This window comes from Atractosteus spatula, chromosome 10 (assembly GCF_055471065.1).
Source record: "Atractosteus spatula isolate fAtrSpa1 chromosome 10, fAtrSpa1.hap1, whole genome shotgun sequence".
Classification (NCBI taxonomy): domain Eukaryota; kingdom Metazoa; phylum Chordata; class Actinopteri; order Semionotiformes; family Lepisosteidae; genus Atractosteus; species Atractosteus spatula.
This window is the reverse complement of record NC_142715.1, coordinates 6,867,301-6,880,559: the sequence shown is the minus strand read 5'-3', so window position 1 is coordinate 6,880,559 and position 13,259 is coordinate 6,867,301. Positions and strand designations below refer to the sequence as shown.

At 41.9% G+C, this 13,259-nt stretch overlaps 1 protein-coding gene across 1 annotated transcript; it reads right to left on the bottom strand.

Annotated features, from left to right (window-relative positions):
• Positions 1-1,125: 1,125 nt before the first annotated feature.
• Positions 1,126-12,725, bottom strand: LOC148824650 (uncharacterized). The gene is made up of 3 exons (XM_088926422.1): positions 12,200-12,725; positions 4,897-5,340; positions 1,126-2,717 (listed from the first exon to the last, which is right to left on the bottom strand). The coding sequence occupies exons 1-3, from the start codon at positions 12,585-12,587 to the stop codon at positions 1,126-1,128; spliced, it is 2,424 nt and encodes an 807-aa protein (XP_088782548.1). The 5' UTR covers positions 12,588-12,725.
• Positions 12,726-13,259: the final 534 nt, after the last annotated feature.

Below are 13,259 nucleotides of genomic sequence, written 5' to 3'. Positions count from 1 at the left end.
TTTATTTTTAGATTTTGAGAACCAAAGGGGGTACAGGCTGCAGTAAAACTGCAGTATAGCAGATAAGAACCACTGATATGATTTTTTTCTGGGACAATGTACTCATGATATATATGATACAGAATCCCTAATCTGAGAGTTGACCAAATGGGTGAATGACCTCAGCCACACACATATTAATTAAAAGGTGAATGGAAGTGAAGTGTCAGAAGAATACACTGCTGATACATCATGCATAAGCAGGTGTGTTTAATTGCATTACAAGGTTAGATGACACATATGTAGCTGATGAGTTCAGTACTCATCCTGCAACACAATCAAACTGAACTTTGATAAAGAAATGAAACGGGAAACTCACATGTTTAAATATGAGAGTCCATTAAGAACATACAGTGAACCTCAAAAACTGCAATGTATTGATGTCTAGTTATAGGGATTTTCAATCTGAACTTGATGAAGATGAAGAGCTTTCTGTGAAGCTAAAGCAACATTAAGAATCTAAAAAGAAAACCTCAATCAGAGCTGAACAGACAAGACAAAGGGCAGCTGTGGAGCTCAGTCACTCCAGAGAACGTCAACTGTCTGAACTGGAAGAGCTACCATTCATCTGCCCCTGCCAAATGTAACACTACACAACAGGAGGAAAATAACAGGCTAAGAAATTCAACAGTAAAAACATACCCTGAATACATATACACCTGAGTTTCAAACTATTATGCTTGAAGCAGGGGTGAAATCCACATTTCTGTTGTGAAAGTACTCAGGTTTGAAGAGCGAAACTCATATTGATAATGTTTCTAAGCAAAAAGGTAAACAATGTTATATAAAAACATAGTTTCACTACCATGAAAATAAATTTAATGGCTGGATATAGAGAAAGTTGGAGCTTAGATGCACAATTGTATCACTTGTATTTTTTTTTTAAATGTGTTGTTTATGATGATGTAAGTTTAACTTGAGGGTGTTGTAAATGTAAAACCCGTAAAGACACCCAATCTGTGACTTCTGCTATGAGGTTAAACACCTCAGATACTCATTTATTTCATGAATCTAGCCATGGTGAAATAGATTAGAAAAAAAACAAGACTATTTGAAGTTTCCAAATTAATAAATCATTGTACAACTCTAAACTTCTGTGTACCATCTTATCATGTGTTTCTCTCCTCTGTGAATAAGCTGGTGTGTTTTTAAACTGCGTTGCAGACTAAAGCTTTTCCCACACTGACTGCAGCTGAATGGTTTCTCTCCTGTATGACTAAGCTGGTGGGTTTTTAAATGGTTTTTCTGAGTAAACTTTTTCCCACACTGACTGCAGCTGAATGGTTTCTCTCCTGTATGACTAAGCTGGTGGGTTTTTAAATGGTTTTTCTGAGTAAACTTTTTCCCACACTGACTGCAGCTGAATGGTTTCTCTCCTGTATGACTAAGCTGGTGGGTTTTTAAATGGTTTTTCTGAGTAAACTTTTTCCCACACTGACTGCAGTTAAAAGGTTTCTCACCTGTGTGAATGAGTTGGTGTTTTTGTAAATTGCTTGCCCTATTAAAACTCTTCCCACACTGACGGCAGGTGAATGGTTTCTCTCCTGTGTGAATTCGTAAGTGGGTTTTTAAATGACTTGTCTGATTAAATCTTTTCCCACACTGACTGCAGGTTAATGGTTTCTCACCAGTATGAGTGTGCTGGTGACTTTTTAATTTACTTGGTTGCCGAAAACATTGTTGGCGTTTGTGCTGAACAGACATTTTCACCACTTTATCTGAACAAGGTTTGGGATGAGTCTTCCTAATTTTCTGGGCTGTAGTCTTCTGCACTGATAGTCTCTGCATGTTTGCAGAAGAAGGGATCATTCTTATCAAGTCCTGTGGGCCTCCCTGTTGTTCCTCTCTTTCCTCTCGGTACTGATCCTCCTCTGTGTGCTGTAACTCAGTACTGTTCTCTTTACCAGATACATCAGTCTGCTGCTCTGCAGGTTGAATCAGCTGGGACCCACTTTCCTGCTCCCTTAGACTGAAAACAATAAATTCCTTCTCTCCCTCTTCCCTGCGCCCTTGTACAGAGACCAACTCTAGTTCTTTTATATGCTTTGCAATATTCTTAGTGTTCAGATTACACTCCTCTATAAAGTCCTTTGATACTGAGGGATTATCCAATTGTTTAAACCACTTCTGCAATGACAGTCTCTCCACCTTAACGGAACAAGGCCTTATTATCATCAAGCCCTGTTGGAGTTGTTGTTGTTCCTCCCTATAATGACTCTCCTCTGTGTGCTGTGACTCAGTACTGTTCTCTTCACCAGGTATATCAGTCTGCTGCTCTGAAGGGTCAATCAACTGGGGCTCAACGTTCTGCTCTGTGAGATTAAACCCATCCAGATCATTCAGCTCCTCCTCTTTGAGCCTCTGTATAGACAGAGATTCTAGAGCATTGAAATTTATTGTAATAGTATTATTGTCCAGAATATTAACTTTCCCTGTAAAATCATCAAATACCAAGAACCCAGCTGTCTCACTCTCAGGCTCTGTTTTAATCACAGGCACAGAGTCCAGATCCTCAAGACTCTGTCTGCTCTCTGTGTGCTGCTCACTAAGTGTCTCTTTCCTTTCTGCAGAAGTGAGACCTGTATCCTGCATCAGACTGGAGCCCCACTCCTCCTTACTGTGCTGCTCTTCAAGAGGAGCACTTTCCCCAGCATCAGGGAGAGCACTGGCCTCTGAGCCTATAACACAGGACAAGATGACAAGACCTTTAGCATGAGCTTAGAGTAGTGATGAAAATGAAGTCATTCCAATACAAAAAAAATCTTAAAATTTAAATATGAGATAGCAAAGACATTCTTTAGTATCTGCATATAAATGAAGTTGTAAAAACTCAAATAATTATGAATTATGTAGTGTAATTACATAATAACATCATTTTCACACAAATTCATGTATACCTAGTCAGTGGTGAAAAAAATACAAGTAGTGTAAATACAAATTTTAAAAATGCAGAAAATTTCACAAAATCAACTCACACATCTGAGCTGTTCTTTGGGATCTGGTCACTTATCACGCAGCATTACCATCATTATGACAAGTACGAAGAGGAAAGGCAAGGCATGAATAGTTAAATTGTATCATTGTTTTTATTATACTTTGAACCAGTTACTTAAGTATTACAATCATGAGAAATGAGGTGTTAATCGGCAATTACATCTTCCTATGAATTCAGTCTTAACATGCATTAAAGAAACGAACTCCTGGAGAGGAACCAAAATAAACATAAAAAGATAGTTTGCTGAATTTTTTTCTTTGCCTGAAATATTTTATGGGTAGGCAGAAAGATTCACCTTAGCCATGTTATCTGCATACACAATAGTATCCCCTAATTCGATATGACACCGGCAAAACCTTCTGAAAAGACATTTAAAGAAAATGTGGTTGCCCTGCGGAATCATTTGAGCTGAAAGCCATTGATCATAGTGGAGAGATTTCCATTTCATAAATGAAACTAGTGAAAGATTGAAACAGTGTCAGTTTGGCTCCGGGCTGTCAAATGCTTTGATGGACAAACTGGTGAGTGGGTTGCTCAGTGAAAACACACAGAATCAGCTGCTCACTGAGCACAATTTAACACTGCGGCACACTTTAAACATTGTGATTCTGATGGAAGTGGCTGCCAAAGATGCAAACGAATTGCATCAGAAAATAGTTGCATGTGCTACACATAAGATTTTTGTTAAAAAATACTGGAAAGGGCAGCCTTGTTTTCATGGTGGCAAATCCTCACATGACCCCACTGACTGGGGACACATGTTGGTTTAGAGAAAAAGACTGTGGAAATTGCCACAAACGTGGCTACATTAAGAACGTGTAGAGCAGTGAAAATGCAATCCCAGAAAAAAACAGCCAACAGTGTGGAATAAAGCAAAACCACTAAAGCACATACTCTGAAATTGAACAAGGTGCATCATATACTGATGCAAATTCAATTGAGGATGATCTGGGATGATTGCAACTGCATAGCATTAGGGAGGATGATACTGTAGGAGAATAATTTGGATTATACCAGAAGTGTCTGGAGTAAAACTAGAAATGGAGCTAGACACAAGGTCAGCCATTTTGAAACTTACACTGGTGAGACTGTGCCGACATTTGGGATATTAAAGGAAATGTAGCCCCCAATGGAAAAACACGTAAGCCAGACCTTTATTTGCTGGAAAAGGGGTGTCTGTATCGTCAGGTCATGAGTGGTTGAAAAAAAGTCCCCTCAATGGGAGCTCCATCAGGGCACTAAATCTAGGCTCTTCCAGTAACAAACCCACCAAAAAGAGAATTTCACAGTTGTTGCCTGATGCAAAACATGGAAATAAGGAAGGGATTGCAATCTTGAAGGGAATTAACACAAAAGCTACAGTTAATGAGATGGATCGCGACACCCTGCACCATATGTTATTTGTCTTAAGGTGGAGCCAGAATTACAACATTTAGAGGAAATGGGAATCTTGTCTAAATCTGAATGGAATGAGCAAATCCAACAGTCCCAGTTCTGAACTGAGGAAAGGCTGGTGATGTGCACATTTGTAGAGGTTTTAAAGTTACTATAAACCCTGTACTCCTAGTGTTCATTACCCTTTACCTTGTGTAGAAGGCAATTTTGTAACGTTAGCAGGAGGTGAGCGTTTTTCCAAGACTGACTCGGCTCAGGGATATCTTCAAATGGAGATTGAAGAATCATCAAAGCAATGTTTGACAATTAATACTAGCAATACAATCACCTAGTTTCTGGGGCTCAAGCTGTATGGCAGAGGGTGATGGAACAAGCCATGCAGGGAACTACAGGTACACAGTGTTATCTGGACAACATTATTGTGAAGGATGGAGAACATTTTTTAAAAATTTAGATAGAACACTTACCAGGCTCAGAGACAAGACTAAGATCTAAAAATGTCTGCTGCTCTGCAGGGTCAATTAGCTGGATCACCATGTACTGCTCTGTAAGATTAAACCCATCCAGTTCATCCAGCTCCTCTTCTTTGAGCCTCTGTACAGACACAGATTCTAGTGCATTGCAATTTACTGTAATAGTATTATTGTCCAGAATATTAACTTTCCCTGTAAAAGCATCACATACTAAGAACCCAGTTGTCTCACTCTCAGGCTCTGTTTTCATCACGGGCACAAAGTGCAGATCCTCCACACTCTGTCTGCTGTCTGTGTGCTGCTCACTGAGTGTCTCTTTCCCTTCTGCAGCAGGGAGCTCTGTCTCCTGCACCAGACTGGAGCCCCACACCTCTTCTCTGTGCTGCTGTTCAAGAGGAGCCCTGTCCCCAGCATCAGGGAGAGCACTGGCCACTGAGCCTGAAAACACAGGACAAGACGACAAGGCATTTAGCATGAGCTTAGAGTAGTGATCAAAATGAAGTCATTCCAATACAAAAAGCTTCTTAAAATTTAAATTTCAGATAGCAAAGACATTCTTTAGTATCTGCATGTAAATTAAGTTGTAAAAACTCAAATAATTATGAAGTATGTAGTGTAATTACATGATTACATCATTTTCACACAAATTCATGTATACCTAGTCAGTGGTGAAAAAAATACAACTAGTGTAAATAATGTTTAAATAATTCAGGAAATTTCAAGAACTCAACTCTAATGTAGCACACATCTGAGCTGCTCTTTGGGATTTGGTCACTTGTTATCATGCAGCATCACCATCAATATGACAAGTATGAAGAGGAAAGGCAAGGCAAGTTAAGTTGTATCACTGTTTTCATTATACTTTAAACCAGCGATTCTCAAAGTGTGGTCCGTGGGCTGACCTAATCATTTTTCTTAAAACTGTTTAAGTCATAGGAAAGAATATTGTAGTGTCTGCTATGAAGTGGCTCCCCCTTGGGGGCACTGTTAAGAACTGCAAGCTGTAAAAAGTGGGAGGTGGCACTTGTGTGTTGAGTCTAGGTATTGGGGTTTCACCAGTCTTTAAGGGGACTGTGTGTGTCATTAGTGAGGCGAGCACCAGCCTAGTCGTGAGGGTCTGCTGAAAGGGCAGAGTTTCCACTCATTCTTCTTGGCTGTACCCTTCTGTTACCTTTGTGTTTTAATGAAGCTTGAGTTATGACAGACCACCTCACCTCTTCACTCTCCCCATCAGCACCTATCGCTTCAGTGTTTTAGTTTTATGCACCACGAATGAAATGATGTCAGTTTGGTGGCGATGTCCTTGCCGCCGTGCAGCAGTCTATTGTCTTTAGTGATGCACAGGTCATCTTTTTTTGACCCCCCCCAACCTGATCTAAAATCTTTTTTTTAACCCGAGTCAACCCGCACATCACTAGTTGTTACGATTGCCTGGATACACTGCTTACGTTTTGATATGCGAGTGTGTCGATCGTCGCACTAATTGTTCGGACTGTTTTGTTCTTACTTTTCAATATTGTGGCGCCCTCGCCTGGTGTTGCAGCCGTAAAGCCCCCAGCTGAAGTGCGCAGCAAAGGGCAGGATGGGAGGAGGAACCTGAAGGGGAGACTGAGGGCTACTGGCCAGCGCGGTCTGACCATCAGGTGTGGTTGTACATTGTTGTGGGCTGCTGGGCTGCCATATAAATAGTTATCTCTGGTTTACACACTTTTATACCTGTACCTACTTAACCACCCTATACCTATGTATCTGTACCCCTTGTGACCCGAGTGTGTTCTAGCCTAATAACGCTGAATTTATGTACTGCTGTCTTTACTGCTGTGCTGGAAATAAAGAGCACTTTCCACTCTAAAAGAACCTGAATTTCTCTTATAAGGTGGATGCAGGTGGTTACATTACCAGCAAAGCGCTTTGAGTGGAGTGTCAAGAAAAGCACTATATGAGTAAGTATGAGCAATTATTAATTTGTATTATAATGTATTACTTTAAGTTTGAAAGTTCTGAGTGTAATTTAAAGCAGCAGAAGGGTTATTATGGAGCACTGGCTCAAATCTGGGACTCTGAAACGCAAAAATAGCGATGATAGTGACAGCGCAAGTGTGAGTAAGATGCAAAATAGAAGTGAAAATGCGAGTGAGGTCATTTGTGAACCATACCAGCCGTGCTGTAATTCTAATTCCAACAGTGTGATAAATGTGATGTGCAAGGAAGCAGAACGTGTGCTTGATGTGATGTCTTTGTCTGCTTCTGGACATGAGACTAATGTTGTCCAGCTTAGATCCAGATATCACTTCTCTAATTTCTCAAAAAAAAACAGTTCCATTCTTCACATTAAATTTGCAAACTATGCAGCTTTGATTGTAAAAAATATTTTTCATAATATTTAATTCAATATTAGTTATTTTTAGTAAATAACTAAAAATTATTTACTAAATTTTTAGTAACCTATCAATAATAGCTGATGATTATTACAGGATAAGAAGTGGACATAGGTGGCCCAACGCATCTGTGACTTGGTGTAAGTGGTCCATGGAACACAGAACTTTGAGAACCACTGCTTTAAACTACAGACAGTGCAGTCACGGTTGATTTCAGTTGTTTAAAAACAGGGGAATAAGCGTCTAAGGGTGGTGTTCTGATTATATGCGATTTTGGATATACAGGCTTTGTCAGGAACCAAAATACCATGTAAAATGTGAGTCTACTGTAATAATATCACAACTACATTACATTTACATTAACACTGCACTGAAAGAAAGGGTTTAACCCCTTTCTCTCTCTCAGTGCAGTGGAAATGTACTGGAGTGTGCAGTCAGTGTGTCTGTATTAACTGCACACTCCTGTACATTAACACTGCACTGAGAGAGAGGGGTTAATACAGACACACTGACTGGGCACTCCAGTACATTAACACTGCACTGAGAGAGAGGGGTTAATACAGACACACTGACTGGACACTCCAGTACATTAACACTGCACTGAGAGAGAGGGGTTAATAAAGACACACTGACCGGACACTCCAGTACATTAACACTGCATTAAGAGAGAGAAAGGGGTTAATACAGACACACTGACTGCACACTCCAGTACATTAACACTGCACTGAGAGAGAGGGGTTAATACAGACACACTGACCGGACAGTCCAGTACATTAACACTGCACTGAGAGAGAGAGGGGTTAATACAGACACACCGACTGGACACTACAATACATTAACACTGCATTGAGAGAGAGGTGTTAATACAGACAAACTGACTGACTGACTGCACACTCCTGTACATTAACACTGCACTGAGAGAGAGGGGTTAATACAGACACACTGACTGCACACTCCAGTACATTAACACTGCACTGAGAGAGAGAGAAGGGTTAATACAGATACACTGACTGACTGCACACTCCTGTACATTAACACTGCACTGAGTGAGAGGGGTTAATACAAACACACTGACTGACTGCACACTCCTGTACATTAACACTGCACTGAGAGAGAGGGGGGTTAATAAAGACACACTGACTGGACGCTCCAGTACATTAACACTGCACTGAGAGAGAGAGGGGTAAACACAGACACACTGACTGGACACTCCAGTACATTAACACTGCACAGAGAGAGAAGGGTTTATACAGACACACTGACTGGACACTCCAGTACATTAACACTGCACTGACAGAGAGGGGTTAATACAGACACACTGACTGAACACTCCAGTATATTAACACTGCACTGAGAGAGAGGGGTAAATACAGACACACTGACTGACTGGACACTCCAGTACATTAACACTACACTGAGAGAGGAGGGTTAGTACAGACACACTGACTGCACACTCCAGTACATTAACACTGCACTGAGAGAGAGGGGTTAGTACAGACACACTGACTGACTGCACACTCCTGTACATTAACAATGCACTGAGAGAGAGGGGTTAATACAGACACACTGACTGCACACTCCAGTACATTAACACTGCACTGAGAGAGAGGGGTTAATACAGACACAGTGACTGCACACTCCAGTACATTAACACTGCACTGAGAGAGAGAGAAGGGTTAATACAGATACACTGACTGACTGCACACTCCTGTACATTAACACTGCACTGAGTGAGAGGGGTTAATACAAACACACTGACTGACTGCACACTCCTGTACATTAACACTGCACTGAGAGAGAGGGGGGTTAATAAAGACACACTGACTGGACGCTCCAGTACATTAACACTGCACTGAGAGAGAGAGGGGTAAACACAGACACACTGACTGGACACTCCAGTACATTAACACTGCACAGAGAGAGAAGGGTTTATACAGACACACTGACTGGACACTCCAGTACATTAACACTGCACTGACAGAGAGGGGTTAATACAGACACACTGACTGAACACTCCAGTATATTAACACTGCACTGAGAGAGAGGGGTAAATACAGACACACTGACTGACTGGACACTCCAGTACATTAACACTACACTGAGAGAGGAGGGTTAGTACAGACACACTGACTGCACACTCCAGTACATTAACACTGCACTGAGAGAGAGGGGTTAGTACAGACACACTGACTGACTGCACACTCCTGTACATTAACAATGCACTGAGAGAGAGGGGTTAATACAGACACACTGACTGCACACTCCAGTACATTAACACTGCACTGAGAGAGAGGGGTTAATACAGACACAGTGACTGCACACTCCAGTACATTAACACTACACTGAGAGAGAGGGGTTAATACAGACACACTGACTGCACACTCCAGTACATTAACACTGCACTGAGAGAGAGAGGGGTAAATACAGACACACTGACTGGACACTACAGTACATTAATACTGCACTGAGAGAGAAGGGTTTATACAGACACACTAACTGGACACTCCAGTACATTAACACTGCACTGAGAGAAAGGGGTTAATACAGACACACTGACTGACTGGACACTCCAGTACATTAACACTGCACTGAGAGAGAGGGGTAAATACAGACACACTGACTGGACACTCCAGTACATTAACACTGCACTGAGAGAGAAGGGGTTTATACAGACACACTGACCGGACAGTCCAGTACATTAACACTGCACTGAGAGAGAGAGGGGTTAATACAGACACACTGACTGGACACTCCAGTACATTAACACTGCACTGAGAGAGAGAGGGGTTAATAAAGACACACTGAGTGGACACTCCAGTACATTAATACTGCACTGAGAGAGAGGGGTTAATACAGACACACTGAATGGACACTCCAGTACATTAACACTGCACTGAGAGAGAGGGGTTACGACAGACACACTGATTGACTGCACACTCCAGTACATTAACACTGCACTGAGAGAGAGGGGTTAATACAGACAAACTGACTGACTGCACACTCCAGTACATTAACACTGCACTGGGAGAGAGGGGTTAATACAGACACACTGACTGCACACTCCAATACATTAACACTGCACTGAGAGAGAGAGGGGTTAATACAGACACACTGGCTGACTGCACACTCCTGTACATTAACACTGCACTGAGAGAGAGGGGTTAATACAGACACACTGACTGACTGCACACTCCTGTACATTAACACTGCACTGAGAGAGAGGGGTAAATACAGACACACTGACTGACTGGACACTCCAGTACATTAACACTGCACTGAGAGAGAGGGGTTAATACAGACACACTGACTGGACACTCCAGTATATTAACACTGCACTGAGAGAGAGGGGTTAATACAGACACACTGACTGGATACTCCAGTACATTAACACTGCACTGAGAGAGAAGACTTAATGACAGACACACTGATTGACTGCACACTCCAGTACATTAACACTGCACTGAGAGAGAAGAGTTACGACAGACACACTGATTGACTGCACACTCCAGTACATTAACACTGCACTGAGAGAGAGGGTTTAATACAGACACACTGACCGGACACTCCAGTACATTAACACTGCACTGAGAGAGAGGGGTTCATACAGACACACTGACTGGACACTCCAGTACATTAACACTGCACTGAGTGAGAGGGGGGTTAATAAAGACACACTGACTGGGCACTTCAGTACATTAACACTGCATTAAGAGAGAGAAAGGGGTTAATACAGACGCACTGACTGGACACTCCAGTACATTAACACTGCACTGAGAGAGAGGGGTTAATACAGACACACTGACTGACTGCACACTCCTGTACATTAACACTGCACTGAGAGAGAGGGGTTAATACAGACACACTGACTGCACACTCCAGTACATTAACACTGCACTGAGAGAGAGAGGGGTTAATACAGACACACTGACTGGAAACTCCAGTACATTAACACTGCATTGAGAGAGAGGGGTTAATACAGACACACTGACTTGACACTCCAGTACATTAACACTGCACTGAGAGAGAGGGGTTAATACAGACACACTGACTGACTGCACACTCCTGTACATTAACACTGCACTGAGAGAGAAGGGTTAATACAGACACACTGACCGGACAGTCCAGTACATTAACACTGCACTGAGAGAGAGAGGGGTTAATAGAGACACACTGACTGGACACTCCAGTACATTAACACTGCACTGAGAGAGAGAGGGGTTAATAAAGACACACTGAGTTGACAGTCCAGTACATTTACACTACACCGAGAGAGAGAGGGGTTAATACAGACACACTGACTGACTGCACACTCCTGTACATTAACACTGCACTGAGAGAAATGGGTTAATACAGACACACTGACTGACTGCACACTCCTGTACATTAACACTGCACTGAGAGAGAGGGGTAAATACAGACACACTGACTGACTGGACACTCCAGTACATTAACACTGCACTGAGAGAGGAGGGTTAATACAGACACACTGACTGGACACTCCAGTACATTAACACTGCACTGAGAGAGAGGGGTTAATACAGATACACTGACTGACTGCACACTCCTGTATATTAACACTGCACTGAGAGAGAGGGGTTAATACAGACACACTGACTGCACACTCCAGTACATTAACACTACACTGAGAGAGAGGGGTTAATACAGACACTGACTGCACACTCCAGTACATTAACACTGCACTGAGAGAGAGAGGTTAATACAGACGCATCATCATTGTTATACATATAAAAATCTAAAACAATACAACGTAAATGCAAACTAAATAGTTTTTTCCTAATGACATAGGATTATACGATAATTCAGTGAAACAACTGGTATATCTGAACTATTATAATCGCCATAATCAGACAACAACAGTTCAGACACTTACTTCATACTGTACAAGTCACCCCACTGACCTGACAGCTCCAGTTTCGTGTCCATTTCTTCCTTTATTCCTGTGGTGACTTCACAGGGAAGCGTGTGTCCAACACGATCTGTCTGTCCCCGATCTCCTCCTGCTTCCGACTCCTTCTCCCACAGCTGCAATCTCACCTTCAGCCTCTCGTTTTCCTTCTTCAGCCGCGCCATCTCAGTCCCGACACTGTCCTCCACACACTGTGTGATTTTAAACACGGCCCGTCTCACCAGGATCTGGGAGACGCTACGGAGTTTGTTTTGAAACTCCTCCTCAGAGTCAGACATCCTGTTTCGGAAAACTTCTGAAACATCATACACGATGGATTTGAGTAAAATATCTATGAAAGAGTGAATCTCGGTTTGTAGATTCAACAAACACGTCGCCATCCTTCTTCAGAGTCAATCAGAAACAAAGGTGAGTTAAACTCAAGAACTTTTTTTATTTTTATTCCTCACAGATCCTGTATTCTGTGATCTGTGATCACTGTGATCTGTTCAAATATGAACACAACCGACAAGACATAGCATATTCAGACCCTGTAAAGGTACTTAAAAAACAGAATAACTTTCCTCTTTATTATTTAGCTAAAGCAAGCGTTTCAGTCAACGCTAAGTGGATGACATATCGTCAGAGCCGTGCAGTACGGTTACGTTATTCCTTAGCGCTGCCGCGGCTTAAAAAAACCGAGGAGCGGGATTGATAAACAGGAGTTTCTGCAGCCGGATATAAACCTGACTGCACCTTCTAGCGCCACCTATTGAGGAGGAGTGAATTACATGCCAGTTAACGATGCTCGTGAGTGTCGATTTAGTGCAACTGATAATATATTTCCACGTTTTACTTGCAGGATATTATAATGTACATAATTATCAATGTAGGATTTGATGTAAAACTATTCTTAAATTCATAAAAAAACACTGATGGATTTACACCTTTGTCAATTATTTATGAAAGAGATTCGGGGGCTGAATTGTGTGAAAGGCAGAGCTGTAATCTATCATCAAGGCCCATGTGTACTTACTGGGGGCCTCAAGGTGCTGGATGTCAGAGAGTTCGTG

What these genes read in the sequence shown, in the direction of transcription:
- LOC148824650 (XM_088926422.1), bottom strand. Translation starts at nt 12,587, where the DNA reads ATGGCGACGTGTTTGTTGAATCTACAAACCGAGATTCACTCTTTCATA. An exon ending in CACGAAACTGGAGCTGTCAG is followed by an intron (nt 5,341 to 12,199) that starts GTCAGTGGGGTG and finishes CTGTGTTTTCAG; the next exon opens with GCTCAGTGGCCAGTGCTCTC. An exon ending in TAGTCTTGTCTCTGAGCCTG is followed by an intron (nt 2,718 to 4,896) that starts GTAAGTGTTCTA and finishes CCTGTGTTATAG; the next exon opens with GCTCAGAGGCCAGTGCTCTC.